Below are 17500 nucleotides of genomic sequence, written 5' to 3' on the forward strand. Positions count from 1 at the left end.
GATAATATATCCAAATCCATTCCTCCCTGACCGAAAGGAATTCCTAGGAATCCAACGAATAAAGTAAATAAGACCAATATAAGTAGAGGCAGTAGCATAGTATTGTCCGATTCGTGAGGATAGGGAAAAGTCTTTTTACTCCCAAAATGAGTATTAGTAATAAGGGGTCGCGGCATGCTTCTTACATTTCCATCAATCGGATATGTTTTCTTCGAAAAAAAAGAATCCCTTTGATTATTATTTATTGTCGATAAACGAAAATTTTTTTTAATCATTTTTGTTTCTTCTTTGCCCCATATAGATATTGAATAGAACGAGCTATTTTTTTTGCCGTTGTACTTTTGAAAATGGACGTTTAAATGTCCCTCAAAAGTAAGTAAATATACCCGAAACATATAAAATGTAGTTAATCCTGCTGTGTAACAAGCGATTATTGCGAAAATCGGTGAATACAACCAACTATCATTAAGAATTTCGTCTTTGGACCAAAAACAAGCAAAAGGCGGAATACCACAAAGAGAAAGTGTACCTAAAAAAAAAGCATTTTTTGTAATTGGCACATATTTTTTTAAACCGCCCATAAAAACCATGTTTTGACTTTTTTCTGGAGAATATCCAACAACAGTTTCCATTGAATGAATAATGGATCCGGACCCTAAAAACAATAATGCTTTAGAATAGGCATGGGTGATCAAATGAAATAAAGCAGCTCGATAAGACCCCATACCTAAAGCTAACATAGTATAACCCAATTGAGACATTGTAGAATAGGCTAAACTTCTCTTAATGTCTTTTTGAGCAAGAGCCAAAGTAGCTCCTAATAGGACTGTTATTATCCCTATTAAAGAAATTAGATACATTATGTAAGGTATGACTGTAAAAAGAGGAAGAAGCCGAGCTACAAGAAAAATTCCTGCTGCTACCATAGTAGCAGCATGTATAAGAGCCGAAATAGGAGTAGGACCTTCCATGGCATCGGGTAACCATACATGAAGTGGGAATTGTGCAGATTTAGCAACTGCACCGACGAATAAGAAGGAAGCACACAAAATAACAAATAAAAAATTAACTCCATTATTATTAATCAAGTTATTGAATATTTCGAACAAATCCCGAAATTCAAAGCTACCCGTTATCCAATAAAGACCTAAGATTCCTAATAATAAACCAAAATCTCCTACACGATTAGTTACAAACGCTTTTTGACAAGCATTTGCTGCAATGGGTCGTGTGAACCAAAAACCTATTAAAAGATAGGAGCACATTCCAACTAATTCCCAAAAAATATAAATTTGGATTAAATTGGAACTAGTAACTAATCCCAACATAGAAGCATTGGAAAAACTCATATAAGTAAAAAATCTTAAATATCCTTGATCATGAAACATATAATTATCACTATAAATAAGAACCATAATTCCAACAGTAGTGATTAAGATTGACATAATAGAAGTAAGTGGATCGATCAAGTGGCCAAACTCTAAGGAAAAATCATTATTGATGGTCCAAGACCATACATATTGATAGATAGAACTGCCATTTATTTGCTGAATAGACAGATCGACCGAAAAAATCATAACTATACTTAACAATAAAACACTAGGAAAGGTCCACATACGACGAAGATTTTTTGTTGCCGTCGGAACAAGGAGAAGTCCCATTCCTATTAACATAGGAACTGGAAGTGGAAGGAGTGGTATAATCCACGCATATTGATATGTATGTTCCATAAGAAAATCAAAAATTTTTTATTCTTATTAATTATTTCCGATTCGCCAGCTCTTATCTCTTTTTGAAGGAGTTCAAAAAATCAAGATATGAAAAAGTCAAATATTTTTTTTCTGATTTTTTCCTAATACTTCAAATATTCAATTCAAATCAAGAAGTTGCAATTGGTCAAATTAGATGACCAAGTCGCTAGTGAAAAATTACTACTTAGTTATTAACTTTAATAAATAAAATATTTAAAAAGATAAAGGATAGGAAAATTTCAGTAATTCCATTAATACTATTGCGATAACTAATTGTACAATAATTAATTGGTACGTATTTTTACGATTATGAAAATTTAGAATTTCTACCCATAGAGCAAGTAAAGAAGTAGACCAAAAATAGTAATTGATTTGGATATGGATCATAGAATCACCAAAAACTTGATCCAATAAAACAAACCTATGATTATAGGAAATTCTATGATATCTGCCACGTCACTTCACATAGAGCTAGAAGACGAAATTACTAAAGAGATCTTATAATGTATTGTTTAAGAGATTAATTACTAGTCTCATTCGAATTTCAAAATTTGAATTAGATGTACTCTCTCTTCGAGTTTGATCAATTAATAGAAAAATGTTATAATTTTCTTTAAAATTCTTTAATTTTAATTAAGTAATTTAAGCTTTTCTATTTTTTTTTTTTTTTTTTATGTAACACGACGAAAACAGACAGAGATAGAAATTGAAACCTTTTGGATTCTTTTCTTATTGTTGATAAGAAATTCTATTTTCATGACAGCGGATTCCAAAAATATAGATCCGAATGGGAATGAAGATATAAGGGTATCAATGACTATGAATTATTGTCTTTTTTCGAATATTTGGTTGTAATAGAAATCCCAAAAAATTTAATTCCTTTGAAAATATATCACATCGTTTTTCTTTTTTTTGTTCCCCACGATACTCTACCCCAACAATATCTATATTTGTAGATGTTATGAAAGAGATATCGTCTATGGAAGAAATAGATAGATAATGCATAGGAATAGAAAGAGTTATCCATTTTAAATAATACATGTCTTTCACATCCAACTATAGCAATCTTCCTTATTTTTGAATGGCAGTTCCAAAGAAACGTAGTTCTATGTCAAAAAAGCGTATTCGTAAAAATATTTGGAAAAAGGGGGGGTATTGGGCAGCGTTAAAAGCTTTTTCGTTAGCGAAATCTCTTTCTACCGGAAATTCAAAAAGTTTTTTTGTGCGACAAATAAGTAATCAAACCTTGGACTAATCTAAATCAACATGATTTGATAAATTGGATAATTTTATTTAACTTTATAAGTTATAAGATGAATGGTTTACATTCACTAATATTTTTATTTTTAACTGATCAGAAGGTGTGGTATGTAGAATAATTCTTGTTTACTGGATTATAAAAAGGATCCTTATTTTTAAAATTTAAATAAGAAAAATAAGATAGATAAAAAAGTATAAACACAAAATATAAACTTTTTGCTTTCCTTTTTTTTAGTAGGTTTTTAAAATATTCGAGATGGGGATTGTTATTTTCCCCATCAATTCAATTAACTTTTCACAATACTAACACACAATAATAATATGAAAAAAATAGAATTATATAAAAAATAAGAAAACTTTTTTTTTAGAAAGGGTTTCTTGCCCCAATAGTTATACATCACTAAGATGGACTACACTATTTAAGTTAAGAGTTTTCTGGAAGATGATCAATAAGTCTAAACAAGGTTGAAAGCTCCTTTTCTATAATAAAACAGATATTTTTAATCAAATAACTGAATCGTTTGAAACTAATTAAGATCTATATTTTAATACAATATTTGTAAAATTTTCTGAATTATTATTCTCTGAATCACTAGACCCCTGTTTTCGACCTAATCAATAAAAGACCTTGAGTTTCATTTAGACCGATATTTATGTACGAAGAATTATTTTATGTGATTCAAAATAGATCAAAATAGATCTGTGCTTGGACTGTAGGACCAATCAAAATCTATTTATAATTCTATAGAGTAAAATTAGGTTATAAAATCGAATAAAAAATAGAATATTTCTTTAGAATTGAGAGAATTTAAAATAAAATATAGAATATTCATTTCTTATTCTTAGTTAATATAAATAAGAAATGAAATAGACAATTTTTTTTAGTTCTATGCCTAAATTTAGGGCAGAACTAAATAGTTCCAACTCCTCCATTTCGGGGTAACTTAAACTACGCGAAAGTCCATTGTTAAAACTGACAGCATCCCAAGATACTAGATACTAAGCTAAGGTTTATTGAACGTTCAAATAACAATTTAAACGAGTCTTTATTCATCGATTTTAATCTTTCCTAAAAAATGTCAATTGAGTTGACTCCTTAAATATCGACTATTGAATATGAATGGGCTATTATGATTTCGAACAAGCCGTCATGGTGAAATTGGTAGACACGCTGCTCTTAGGAAGCAGTGCTAGAGCATCTCGGTTCGAGTCCGAGTGACGGCATCTTCTAAAAGATTATAAAAAATCTTATAATTATAAGAAATTCAATTCTTGATTTCAATTCCGTAATTGAAGGGCCTTTTTTAGTTTTAGGATTTTTTTATGATATTTTCGACTTTCGAACATATATTAACTCATATCTCTTTTTCGGTCGTTTCCATTGTAATTACGATTTATTTGATGAGCCTATTAGTCGATGGAATCGTAGAACTATATGATTCGTCAGACAAAGGCATGATAACTACTTTTTTTTGTATAACAGGATTCTTAATTACTCGTTGGATTTCTTCGAGACATTTCCCATTAAGTGATTTATATGAATCATTAATGTTCCTTTCATGGAGTTTCTCCATTATTCATATAGTTCCTAAAATATGGAACCATAAAAATCATTTAAGCGTAATAACCGCGCCAAGTGCTATTTTTACCCAAGGGTTTGCCACTTCGGGTCTTTTAACTGAATTACAGCAATCCGCAATATTGGTACCTGCTTTAAAATCCCAGTGGTTGATGATGCACGTAAGTATGATGGTATTGAGCTATGCAGCTCTTTTATGCGGATCATTATTATCAGTAGCTCTTCTAGTCATTACATTTCGAAAAAACATAGAGATTTTTGGTAAAAGCAATCATTTATTAATTGGGTCATTTTCCTTTAGTGAGATCCAATGCATGAATGAAAGAAACAATGTTTTACGAAATACTTTTTTTCTTTCCTTTAGAAATTTTCACAGGTATCAATTGATTCAGCAATTGGATTATTGGAGTTATCGTGTCATTAGTCTAGGGTTTATCTTTTTAACCATAGGTATTCTTTCGGGAGCAGTGTGGGCTAATGAAGCATGGGGGGCCTATTGGAATTGGGACCCAAAAGAAACTTGGGCATTTATTACTTGGACTATATTCGCGATTTATTTACATACTCGAACAAATAAAAATTTGCAAGGTGCAAATTCCGCAATTGTGGCTTCCCTAGGATTTCTTATAATTTGGATATGCTATTTTGGAGTCAATCTATTAGGAATAGGGTTACATAGTTATGGTTCATTCACATTAACATCTAATTGAAGAAAGGATCTGACGAATCCAATACATAGGAAGAACGTATATAATGAAACTTTGTCTACATTTTTGAGAACCGTTTGAATCAAGTAGCGATTCAAATGGTTCTCAAAAATGTTAAAGGTATCCGATTACAATTCCAATTCACTTCGGTTTTTTTACTTCAAAAAAGAAAATTTTTTTTTCATTCTACTACGTTTAAAAATGCCAGTATTTTATATTTTTATTTTCTGTCTTATTCATGAAAACTATCTTTAATCTATAAAACTAGAATCTATAAAAGTAATTAAATAAAATAGCCTCGACTTTGTCAACTGATATTGAGAGAACAAAATCTGGATAAATACCAATACCTATTACAGGTAGAAAGATAGAGATCGAAACAAATAGTTCTCGTGGTCCAGAATCAAAAAAATAAGAGTTTTGGGCATTGAATAGCTTGTATCCATAGAACATCTGGCGTGACATAGATAATGAATAAATAGGAGTTAATATCATTCCAATTGCCATTACTAAAGTAATTAGTATTTTTGCCATTAAAAGATATTTTTGGCTAGTAAGTATTCCAAAAAATACTATCGATTCCGCAACAAAACCACTCATTCCCGGCAATGCAAGAGAAGCCATCGAGAAGCTACTGAACATCGTAAAAATTTTTGGCATTGGAATAGCTATTCCTCCCATTTCGTCGAGATAAACAAGACGTATTCTATCGTAACTCGTTCCTGCCAAGAAAAAAAGTGCAGCACCAATAAATCCATGAGAGATTATTTGTAAAACAGCTCCGTTGAGTCCTGTATCACTTATGGAAGCAATTCCTATAATTGGGAAACCCATATGAGATACAGAGGAATAGGCTATTCTCTTTTTTAAGTTACGTTGACTTAGAGATGTTGAAGCTGCATAGATTATTTGCATTGTGCCTACTATCATCAACCAGGGAGAAAATATAGAATGAGCATGGGGTAATAATTCCATATTGATCCGAATCAACCCATACGCTCCCATTTTTAATAAGATTCCGGCTAGAAGCATACATGTACTATAATGTGCTTCTCCGTGGGTATCCGGTAACCATATATGTAGGGGTATAATCGGTGATTTGACAGCATAAGCAATAAGAAATCCAAAATAGAATAAAATTTCTAATGCCACAGGATATGATTGGTTAGCTGATGTTTCAAAATTTAATGTTGGTTCATTGGAACCATATAAACCCATACCCGGAACTCCTATTAACAGAAAAATAGAACCCCCAGCAGTGTATAAAATAAACTTTGTAGCCGAATACAGACGTTTCTTCCCCCCCCACATGAATAGAAGTAGATAAACGGGAATTAATTCTAACTCCCACATGATAAAAAAAAGAAAAAGGTCTCGAGAAGAAAATGATCCTATTTGACCGCTGTACATTGCTAACATCAAGAAATGGAACAATCGGGAATATCGAGTAACTGGCCAAGCTGCTAAAGTAGCTAAAGTTGTAATGAAGCCCGTCAAAAAAATGGGTCCTATGGAAAGTCCATCAATTCCTAATCTCCAGTGAAAATCAAAAATATTAATCCATTTAGAATCCTCCTCGAGCTGGATTAATGGATCGTCGAATTTGAAATGATAACAGAATGCATAGGTCATTAGAAGGAGTTCTAATAAACATATACATAAAGTATACCAGCGAATCACCTTATTTCCTCTATGAGGAAGAAAGAAAATTAAAGAACCCGCGGATATCGGAAAAACTACAATTATTGTTAACCAAGGAAAAGAATTCGTGGTAAAAACAAGATATGCTTTGAACAGAAAAAAAAGCCGTACTCGAAATATTTTTTATTATTTCTATTTCGAGTACGGCTTTTGTCGGTAAAGAGAAATCAAATGGATTCAATTGGAGTTTTCTGGAACACCTCAATAAGCTAGACCCATGCTGCGAGTTGTCTCATGCCATAAATAAACCCGAACACTCAAGAAATCTGTTGGACAGGCAGATTCACATCTCTTACAACCTACACAATCTTCTGTTCTTGGAGCAGAGGCAATTTGCTTAGCTTTACATCCGTCCCAAGGTATCATTTCTAATACATCTGTGGGGCAAGCTCGTACACATTGAGTACATCCTATACATGTATCATAAATCTTTACTGAATGTGACATTGGATCTATAAATTTTTGAACGTCATAAATTTTCGATCTAGTAAAAATAAATGTAGTAAATGTTATAGATACCAGACGAATCAATGATTTATCAGAAATTTTTTTAATCAATTTACTTTATTTCTGGATCTGCTGATGAGAGAAGGCTAAGATACTTGGATTTCTTACCTTTTAGCAAACCTTCTATTCATTTTAGCTAACTTAGTCATACGTGTTTGTCGTAGATGCTAATTCGAGTTGGTTATTTATATAGATGATTTTTATTTTATTTTTATTCTACTTAATTTTATTCTTTTATATTTATTCAATTTTCAATTCAACAAATTCGATTGATTGATACGAGTTGATTTTCTGTTTCGAAAAATTGACGAAACAATAGCTAACCCAATGGCCGCTTCAGCGGCTGCAATAGCTATAACAAAAATTGAGAAAATGTCTCCTTTTAATTGGCGACTATCAAAAAAATCAGAGAATGTTACGAAATTTATATTAATTGCATTCAGTATAAGTTCAAGACACATAAGTGCTCTAACCATATTTCGGCTCGTGATCAATCCATAGATACCCATGGAAAATAAATAAGCACTCAAAACAAGTACATGTTCGAGCATCATTGACCAACCCCTCATCAATCTAGATTCATTTCAATAGGAACAAAAATTCAACCGATTCGATTGACTAGTGACTAGAAAGGATATAACAAGAACAAAGGTAGGTGTTAGTAAATAGATCAAACTAAAAACATTTTTCATTTTTTTTATACGTGAAAACTTTCTAAATAGAATTAGAGTAAATTATAGATGGAATAAGACAGCTTATTTCTTATTAATTTAGATTTCTTTGGATTTCTAATTCTAAGTATTTTTTTTTATCACTGAATCACTGACGCGCCATAGCAATTGCACCTATTAAAGCAACTAAAAGAATTATAGAAATGAGTTCAAATGGAAGAAAAAAATTTGTTGATAAATGAATCCCAATTTGTTGACCATTACTTATCAAGTCTTGTTCTAAAATCTGGTTTGATCTTGTAGTCCAAATAACCCCATACCATGATGTGTTTAGGATAGTAGTAATTAGTGAAACAAAAATACTTGTACAAACCAGTGAAGTGACCCCATCTCCAACGGTCCAAAGATGGAAATCGTTGTAATATTCTGAACCATTCATGAACATCACAGCAAATATAATTAAGACATTTATGGCTCCCACATAAATAAGGAGCTGTGCAGCAGCTACAAAATGGGAGTTCGATGGAATATAGAATAAGGATATACAAACAAGAACCAATCCCAATGAAAAGGCAGAAAAAATGGGATTGGTAAGTAATACTACTCCCAGACCCCCTAGTATAAGACCTGATCCCAGAAATACTAAAAGAAAATCATGTATTTGCCCAGGTAAATCCATTATATATTATATGTAAAATAAGAAATAAATAAGTCGAAATCTTTCATGACCTTATTGACCTGACCGGGTCGGGAAAAAATAAATTACCCTATTTACATAATACATTTACGTTCCTAATTGAATTTAATTCTAATGAGTGTGAATTGATGTAGATACTCTTAGATGTATATACTGTTATTGGACAAATTTAATTCTATATCCGAATCTGAAAGACGAAATTCGATGTTTCGAACTCATCACCGTATATGAATCAATTTTCAATTCAAATTAAGACGTGATTCTCACCAATCAATAGCTAGGATTTTTAGTTATTGACCAAGCAAAATGAAAGAAGCCTCCCCCCTTTAGAGCAAAACCAAACCTTAGTAATTGGTAATCGTTTTTGAGTCAAGGGGTTTTCCTGTAGCTATTTTTATTTGAGTGGAATTCGTAATTGTTCGAATTGTGTAATCCCCAATTACTAGCATCGGCAACCGACCCAAAGAAATTTGATTATAATTCAATTCATGACGATCATAAATAGAAAGTTCATATTCCTCAGTCATTGATAAACAATTTGTTGGACAATACTCGACGCAGTTACCGCAAAATATACAGATTCCGAAATCAATACTGTAATTAAACAATCGTTTCTTTCGAATATCCGTTTCCAATCTCCAATCTACAACAGGTAGATCTATAGGGCATACACGAACACATACTTCACAAGCAATGCATTTATCAAATTCAAAGTGGATTCGACCGCGGAAACGCTCTGATGTGATCAATTTTTCATAAGGATATTGAATAGTTACAGGTAAACGGTTTGCATGGGATAAGGTAATCATGAAACTTTGACCGATGTACCTTGCAGCTCGTACTGTTTGTTGACCATAATTCATGAACCCAGTTACCATAGGGAGCATATCGTGAATATGTATGAATAAAATTCAAATAATTTGATGTTTCTTTCTCTTGTTTGAGAGAAGGTATGAATATATAATTTAGAATATAGTATTCCTTTACAGCGAAAAAAGTTGAGAAGAGGTTGTCAATAATAGATTACCTAGAGAAATAGGTAAAAGAAATTTCCACCCAAGATTTAATAGTTGGTCCATTCTCATCCTAGGCAAAGTCCATCTTGTTGTGATAGGAATGAATAGGAACAAATAAGCTTTAGCTAATGTAATAAAGATACCAATTGTCGTTCCAAAGACCCCGCCTGCCTTATTTATTTTGAAAAGCTCGGGAATAAATATGTACGGAATAGAAAGATTCCAACCCCCCAAATAAAGAATTGTTACAAATAATGAAGAAACTAGTAGATTTAGATAAGAAGCAACGTAAAATAAACCAAATTTTATACCCGAATATTCGGTTTGATAACCCGCTACTAATTCTTCCTCTGCTTCTGGTAAATCAAAAGGTAATCTCTCACATTCCGCTAGGGAAGAAATTAGAAAAACAGCAAACCCTACAGGTTGCCGCCACAAATTCCACCCCCAAAAACCATATTTGGATTGCGCCTCAATTATATCAACCGTACTCGAACTGTTAGATAATTATAGTCGGTGATAACAGCACTGTTCCCATCGCTATTACAGAACCGTACATGAGACTTCAGCTTCATACGGCTCCTCGAAGGCCACAAATAAATCTAAAGATCACTTCGGCATTATCTCGATATCTTAGTAAGGTAAATAGAGGAAAGATAGATCGGAGAGTCCTGAATTAGACCAATAGAATTCTGTCTGCTATAAAAAAAAAAGTGCTTCCGAATTGATCTCATCTTTCATTTTCAAATTCCAATTTTTCTTTCTTTAGTAATAACTTAATCCTTCAATAAAATACTCGTTCTATCAATATAAATTTCGACCCATATCTTTCGATTACGAAAAAGAATTAGACTTTAGATTAGTTCATGAATCATAATAAGAATTCTATCTCTATTACTTTGGATAGAATATGGATAAAAAAAAAAAAAAGAAAAAACAATCTCTTATTTTTCCCTTTTTTCTATTGCATGCAATTGCATTCCATTTCTTTCATTCCTATTCTTCTTTCTCAGAAAAGGGGACTCTAAAAAAAATAAAAGATTATTTCGTTGCTGATAATCATTTCTTTAATCAGTGGATAGGAGGATACTCTGAATCGAGATCATGGGAAAGTACTTCTTGATCATTTCTACCAATTTAAAGCCCCATTGAATTCCTTTTATGTAGTCCTAACTTACATTATCTCTATTACTAATCCTTTGTGTACCTTGGTGTTCCTAACCGTCCACTCTTTTTTGTTTGATCCCCGGTATGGTAATACATGCAATAGTAAAAACTCCATACATTTTATCTTTTGCACCCGCTTCAAGCCCTGATGATTAATCAATCAATCTTGGGGTAAATAGTTTCTACTGCTTTACTTATGTTTACTTCGACTTAACTCTTGTACATGGGGAATGAGACTCAATCTTTTTACTGCGAATTTTTAAGCTGTTTTGTCTCACTCATATAACTATCTGCTTAAGTTCATTAACTGGAATGATGAATAAAAAAATAAAGTTATCTAGTGAATACATTCAACTTTTTTACTAGAAACCAAAGTCAAAGTTCAAATAAAATAAAGTTTAAAGTAAATTAAATAAAAGTTTATGTCCCAACGAATCGCACGTAGAGATATTGATAACACACATAGAGTTAATGGTATTTCATAACTAATCGATTGAGCAGCAGCTCGTAGACCACCTGAAAAAGAATATTTATTATTCGATCCATATCCTGACATAAGAAGTCCAATAGGAGCAATACTTGAAATGGAAATCCATAAAAAAACACCTATATTGAGATCGGCTAGAACAAGACGATAGCTAAAAGGAATTACTGAATAACTTAATAGAATTGATATGACCGCGATAGATGGTCCAATACTGAATAGACGAGTCTCCCCTCTAGCTGGAAGAATATCCTCTTTGAAAAGTAGTTTGATTCCATCTGCTAGAGCTTGAAGAATTCCCAAAGGGCCGGCGTATTCAGGTCCAATACGTTGTTGTATCCCCGCGGATATTTCTCTTTCTAACCACACAATAACCAGTACCCCTATAGTGATTCCTGATACAGGAGAAAAAATAGGGACAAGGAGCCATATGAGCTCATAGGTCTCTTTTAAGGATTCCGATCTGGAAAAAGAATTGATAGCTTGTGTTTCTGTCGTATCAATTATCATTTCAACGATCAACTTCTCCCATAATAATATCTATACTACCTAGTATTGTCATAATATCAGCCAATTTCATTCTTTTAACTAACTGAGGAAGAATTTGCAAATTGATAAAACCCGGTGGACGAATTTTCCATCTCCAAGGAAAAACACTCTGATCTCCTATCAGAAAAATTCCCAGTTCTCCTTTTGGGGCTTCCACTCTTACATAAAGTTCTTGTTTCGACAATTCAAAAGTGGGAGAAGGCTTTTTACTAATGAATCGATATTCAAAATCATTCCATTCAGAATCCTTTGTTCTATCAAAGCGTCGGACTTCTAAATTTTCATAGGGTCCTCCCGGAATTCTTTCCAGAGCCTGTTGAATAATTTTTATGGATTCCGTCATTTCACTAATTCGTACTAAATAACGAGCTAATGAATCTCCTTCTTTTTGCCATTGAACTTCCCAATCAAATTCGTCGTAACATTCATAATGATCAACCTTACGAAGATCCCATTGGATTCCGGAAGCTCGTAGCATTGGTCCTGATAAACCCCAATTTATTGCTTCTTCTCCACCAATAATGCCCACCCCCTCAACTCGTTCCAAAAAAATGGGATTCCGCGTAATAAGCTTTTGATATTCAGCAACCACTGTTAAAAAATAATTGCAGAAATCAAAACATTTATCTATCCAGCCATGAGGTAAATCAGCAGCTACTCCCCCAATACGGAAATAATTATGCATCATTCGCATACCAGTGGCAGCTTCAAATAGATCATATATCAACTCTCTCTCTCTGAAAATATAGAAAAAAGGAGTCTGTGCACCGATATCTGCCATAAAAGGACCGAGCCATAACAAATGAGAAGCTATACGACTTAGCTCCAAAATAATAGCTCTGATATAGCTGGCTCTTTTAGGTACTTGAATGTTTCCCAACTGTTCTGGTCCATTTACTGTTATTGCCTCTGTGAACATAGTAGCTAAATAATCCCAACGTGTTACATAGGGCAGATATTGTATAATTGTTCGGTTTTCTGCAATTTTTTCCATCCCTCTGTGTAAATAACCCAATACGGGTTCACAGTCAATAACATCTTCACCATCTAGAGTAACGATGAGTCGAAGAACACCATGCATTGATGGATGGTGAGGACCCATATTGACTATCATGAGGTCTTTTCTTGTAGCCGGTACAGTCATATTTTTTTTTTCCTCGATTCATTATTCCATCAATTGCTGAAAACGAAATGAAATTAATAAAAATTCAAGATCTAATAAATCAAATAATTCAAAACGAATCTTCAAATTAACGAGTTTTTGCCTCTCGAATATCCAACTGACTAATTAATTGTTTATAACGGACTCTATTTTTCTTTGACAAATAAGCCAATAGTCGTTGACGTTTTCCCAAAATTTTCCGTAGACCTCGCTGAGATAAATAGTCTTTTCTGTGCAATTCCAAATGTGAAGTAAGCCTCCGTATCTTATTGGTGAAATTTAATATTTGAAATTCAACAGATCCTCTGTTTTCTTCTTTTTTTTCTTTTTCTTGTGAAATAATCGAGATAAATGAATTTTTTACCATATAAAGAATTTTTCTCCTATATTTATTTCTTTTATACAGATATGGATTTTACCAATCAGTAATAATAATACCAGACCTTTTAATCTGGTATACAAAACCATCTGAATTTATTCATGTACTATATTTTATTATTTTTTTTTCTATCAAATTAAATTAATCAATTCCAATTTGGAATTAAATTGGATACAAGGGAATAGTACATTTTCGCATTCGTTCTAAAAGACAAAAAGTCGGACCTAAGATAAGAAGATTCTGTCGATTCATTCCTAGATTGAATTGATACGTCATTGAATCCTGTGCCAAAATGAATGTAATACAGGAGGCGTCTGTTTGCTTTCATATATCAGATATGACACGAATATAATATATAGTATCAATTAATTTTCAATCGTTGATACATATGTATCCTTGACATACTGAAACGACTACCATTATTGGTATCAAACCAATAGCGATTCATACAAGCTAAATCTTCTAATCGATAATTGGGCCAAAGAAAGAACTTCAATTTCATGTTAATTAATTTCTCTTTATCAACATCTTTGTTCTCATTCCAAAATTTACCACAGTTCCTTACGTTGTTTCCATTCCAAAATATTAGATTTCTATCTAAAGCATTTCCATTGTTAAAATTGAAACAAATTAAAATTCTCAATTCTCTACGACGTCTAGGCGATAAAATATTTTCAGGAACAAGCAAATCATAATAATTTTCACCCCCATCCCCAACCATATTTTCATATCTTGCAATGGATCCATCAAAATCATTCTTATCAATATATCTTTTTTCCCGGTATCTTTGATTAATTTCTTGCTTACTTTTATGGACTAATGAAATACTTATGGTTTGATACATAATAAATTTTCCATCCCATTTTATAGATTTTATAGACAGACGAACTGGTTCAATAATTAATATCCCCCTTTTTATCAATTCTGTAAAAGTTAGATCCCTCTGAATCAGCATTACGTTCAGACTCAGTTCTCCTCTTTGAATAGAGGATATAATAATTTCTTTTGTATTTCTCAATCTAAGCAGAAGACAATATACCTTGATATTATTTATCATTCTTTGATTCAAAGGATCATTCCATCTGAATTGAAAAAGGAAATATCTTTTCAGGAAAGAATCTAACCACATTTCTGTATTGCTCTTGAATTGCTTTTTCTTTCTACCTTTTTGAATGTCTAATCCCGCATAATCTTCTTCAATATTTTTTTGTTGCTTTGGTAGAACTGGTTCAAGATCTCCTTGTCCCGGCGGTTCTTTTTGATTTTGATTCTCCAATTCAAGAGATTTTTTTTTTTTAGATAATATAAAAAAATCCTTTTTTTCTTTTCCGTTGATGTTTTTATTTTCACTAATGTTTTTATTTCTATTCAAATTTAAAAGAAGTAATTTGATTGGTATGATCCACGGTTTCATCTTATATGCATCAAATAGTGGGAGTAATTCTGGGAAGAACCAAAATTTAAAATTCGATACGGGACGATTTAATATTTCTTCATTCATTCCCATCCAATCAAAAAAAAAAAAAAACCTTTGCTTGGGCGGGTTGATTTTTTGATAAATCTTCAAATTAAAAAGATCTTTTTTATCCATTTTATCTATTATTTGTATTTTATTTTTATAATAATCAGTTCCAGTCTTAGTCTTTTTTTGAATGTTGGTCCCAGTATTCATATTGGCCCAGGCCTCAATATTGGCCCTTTTTATAAGACAAAAACGGAGAATCCCCCAATTAAAATATTTTCTATCTGGATTTTTCTCCGTCTCAATAAGATAATCTTCCCCTAGATAATCATTAATAGATATATCTTCTAGCCCATTAAATGATTCAAGTTTATGTGTGTTGTAATTATAGGGAATCTTTCGGCTCTTGTTTATTTGTAAGGGTGATCCATAAATATATAATTCCTTCTTATCTTCATAATTATAATTAATATATTTATGTGATAAACGACTATATCTGTAGTGTTTTTTAAATTTTTCTTTTTGATTCAGTAATGACTCTACCGTAGAATCGTTTTCGTTTTTGGAATGAATTAATTGGTATTTTTCATATGAACCCAAATTTTTTGAATCTTTTTTTTGAGCCCTACGGCGTTGATTGACTCTATTTCGCCATTTTTGTGGCACTAATCTAGCCCATCTAGTCTGAGATAAATCATATTGATAATGACCCTTTAACCAGTTTTTCCATTCATTCATTCTAGAATTCCGAAATTTCTTATGTCTTGATTCGGAATGAAGTATTTCTTGTGTTCGAAAATAATTCTTTATTATATCCTTAAGAAAAAGAGATGTTCCGTGGTATTGAAGTACAGATCTCAAGTCATACTTGTTAATAACTTGAGTTTGTGATAATTTGTAAAAAACATATGCTTGTGACAAGGAAGATTGATCACAAGAAATCTGCGAATTTTTATTACTAATATTAAAAAGCGACTTTTTTATAGTCAAAATAAAGTGAATTGTATTTTGATTTCTTTCATTAATATCTTCTTGATTTGTTTTAGTATTGTAATTGTAAATGTATTTATCAAGAATTTTTTTTGTTGATTCAAGAAAAAGTTGTGCTTTGATCCTGGGAATATTAATGATATATAGAAGAGTATCTATGCATATCTTTTCAATGAAAAATTGAAAAAAAAAGTGCCATTTACGTATTAATCGGGTATTTTTTCTTTTTAATATCTGCCAAAAATTTTTCGACGATTCTGATTTTTGAATATCACAACTTGTTTCCTTAGGATTAATATTTATCTCTGAAGTTAGAAATATTTTTATCTTGTCTTTTGTGATTTTTTCTATTTGATTTCTAATTGTTTTTGTCCTATTGGCTAGATTTTTCATTTTTCTTTCTGTCAGTGAATAATTTTTCCAATCCGTGGATCTGACTCGAATGGATGATTCATGAATAATCTGATTTCTAATTATAGAATTTTGTGAGTTTTTTATATTTTGATTGTCATTCGATTTATTTACTTCCTTCAATCGAAATAATCGAATTGAATTTATTTTTGTAAGGTCTTTCATTATTCTTTTTATAAATAAAACTTTTTTGGTAATCCATCTTTTTTTTTCGAGTTCTTTAAAAATGGGTTTAAAAAAAGATGGTTGTTTTCGGGGAGAACCAAAAGGAAGTTCCGTTTCCATTCCCCAGACTGTTAAAAAACAAAAACTAGCTTTTTTTCCTTTCTTTTTTATTGGATCTCTATGGTGCGATCGTAGCTTAGATCTATGCCATGGTTTCAGACAGAAAGGAAAAAGAATCTTTATCTGAATACCTTCGATTAACCAGTTTTTCGGAAATTCTCTTTCTGATAATTGCACACCGTTATAAGTGCATTTAACATGCGTTTCTCTATTCCACTCTTTCAAATCTTCGTACCACTCGGGGATTTGAAATAAAAAAATACGAAGGATATTTTTAGCTATTATCAATGAAGGTAATACAAGATATTTTCTAAGAATCGACTGGGTTACTAACAGGCAACCCCTTATTGCTTGAGCAAATATCATACTATCCCAGGCTTCTGCTATTGCTATTCGTTCATTTTCTTCTTTTTTCTCCTCCCTTTTCTTCTCCTCAAAATCCAAAGTTTTGAATTCTGTATTTTTACCCATCCAATTCCCAAAAATTAGCCTCCTCATTCCGGAAATATCAAAAGAAAAAAAAAAAGGTTTGTCTATTCTGTCCAAAAAAAGCGGCGAATGCACATTTGCTTGAAAGAGTTCTCCCATAGCTGTTTTACGTTTTTGAGAGCGCATGGATCCTTTGATTAGATCCCTACGAAAATCCGGTTGTTGTGAATAATGTATTAAAGTCACTTCGTCCACTTGATCATAATTTCTCGTATTATTTGTATAAGTATTGG

General features: G+C 31.9%; 12 protein-coding genes and 1 non-coding gene across 13 annotated transcripts in view, besides 1 other annotated feature; 3 read left to right on the plus strand and 10 right to left on the minus strand. All coding sequences in view use genetic code 11, as the record gives it.

Annotated features, from left to right (window-relative positions):
- Positions 1 to 1730, minus strand: part of ndhF (NADH-plastoquinone oxidoreductase subunit 5) — a 2220-nt gene extending 490 nt beyond the window's left edge. The window contains exon 1 of the mRNA in view: positions 1 to 1730. This exon is cut by the window's left edge and continues 490 nt beyond it. Coding sequence (YP_009092351.1) covers positions 1 to 1730 — 1730 coding nt within the window.
- Positions 1 to 17500: part of a sequence feature (small single copy region; SSR) that runs on past both edges of the window.
- On the plus strand, positions 2833 to 3006 carry rpl32 (ribosomal protein L32). Its single transcript has one exon. The coding sequence runs from the start codon at positions 2833 to 2835 to the stop codon at positions 3004 to 3006; it is 174 nt and encodes a 57-aa protein (YP_009092352.1).
- On the plus strand, positions 4156 to 4235 carry trnL-UAG. Its single transcript has one exon. It is a non-coding gene; the product is annotated as a tRNA-Leu (tRNA).
- Positions 4335 to 5300, plus strand: ccsA (cytochrome c heme attachment protein). Its single transcript has one exon. The coding sequence runs from the start codon at positions 4335 to 4337 to the stop codon at positions 5298 to 5300; it is 966 nt and encodes a 321-aa protein (YP_009092353.1).
- On the minus strand, positions 5562 to 7067 carry ndhD (NADH-plastoquinone oxidoreductase subunit 4). The gene is given in 1 exon segment: positions 5562 to 7067. A coding segment is annotated over 1 exon segment (1506 nt).
- Positions 7200 to 7445, minus strand: psaC (photosystem I subunit VII). The gene has a single exon. The coding sequence runs from the start codon at positions 7443 to 7445 to the stop codon at positions 7200 to 7202; it is 246 nt and encodes an 81-aa protein (YP_009092355.1).
- ndhE (NADH-plastoquinone oxidoreductase subunit 4L) lies at positions 7757 to 8059 on the minus strand. Its single transcript has one exon. The coding sequence runs from the start codon at positions 8057 to 8059 to the stop codon at positions 7757 to 7759; it is 303 nt and encodes a 100-aa protein (YP_009092356.1).
- On the minus strand, positions 8325 to 8855 carry ndhG (NADH-plastoquinone oxidoreductase subunit 6). Its single transcript has one exon. It carries the CDS (start codon positions 8853 to 8855, stop codon positions 8325 to 8327), a length of 531 nt encoding a protein of 176 aa, YP_009092357.1.
- ndhI (NADH-plastoquinone oxidoreductase subunit I) lies at positions 9218 to 9760 on the minus strand. Its single transcript has one exon. It carries the CDS (start codon positions 9758 to 9760, stop codon positions 9218 to 9220), a length of 543 nt encoding a protein of 180 aa, YP_009092358.1.
- On the minus strand, positions 9857 to 12050 carry ndhA (NADH-plastoquinone oxidoreductase subunit 1). The gene is made up of 2 exons: positions 11498 to 12050; positions 9857 to 10395 (listed from the first exon to the last, which is right to left on the minus strand). Exons 1-2 carry the CDS (start codon positions 12048 to 12050, stop codon positions 9857 to 9859), a joined length of 1092 nt encoding a protein of 363 aa, YP_009092359.1.
- Positions 12052 to 13233, minus strand: ndhH (NADH-plastoquinone oxidoreductase subunit 7). The gene has a single exon. The coding sequence runs from the start codon at positions 13231 to 13233 to the stop codon at positions 12052 to 12054; it is 1182 nt and encodes a 393-aa protein (YP_009092360.1).
- Positions 13340 to 13618, minus strand: rps15 (ribosomal protein S15). Its single transcript has one exon. It carries the CDS (start codon positions 13616 to 13618, stop codon positions 13340 to 13342), a length of 279 nt encoding a protein of 92 aa, YP_009092361.1.
- ycf1 (putative chloroplast RF19) overlaps positions 13992 to 17500 on the minus strand; it is a 5538-nt gene continuing 2029 nt past the window's right edge. The window contains exon 1 of the mRNA in view: positions 13992 to 17500. This exon is cut by the window's right edge and continues 2029 nt beyond it. Within this exon, the coding sequence (YP_009092362.1) occupies positions 13992 to 17500 (3509 nt within the window).

Source organism: Macadamia integrifolia, chloroplast (assembly GCF_013358625.1).
Source record: "Macadamia integrifolia chloroplast, complete genome".
Taxonomy (NCBI): domain Eukaryota; kingdom Viridiplantae; phylum Streptophyta; class Magnoliopsida; order Proteales; family Proteaceae; genus Macadamia; species Macadamia integrifolia.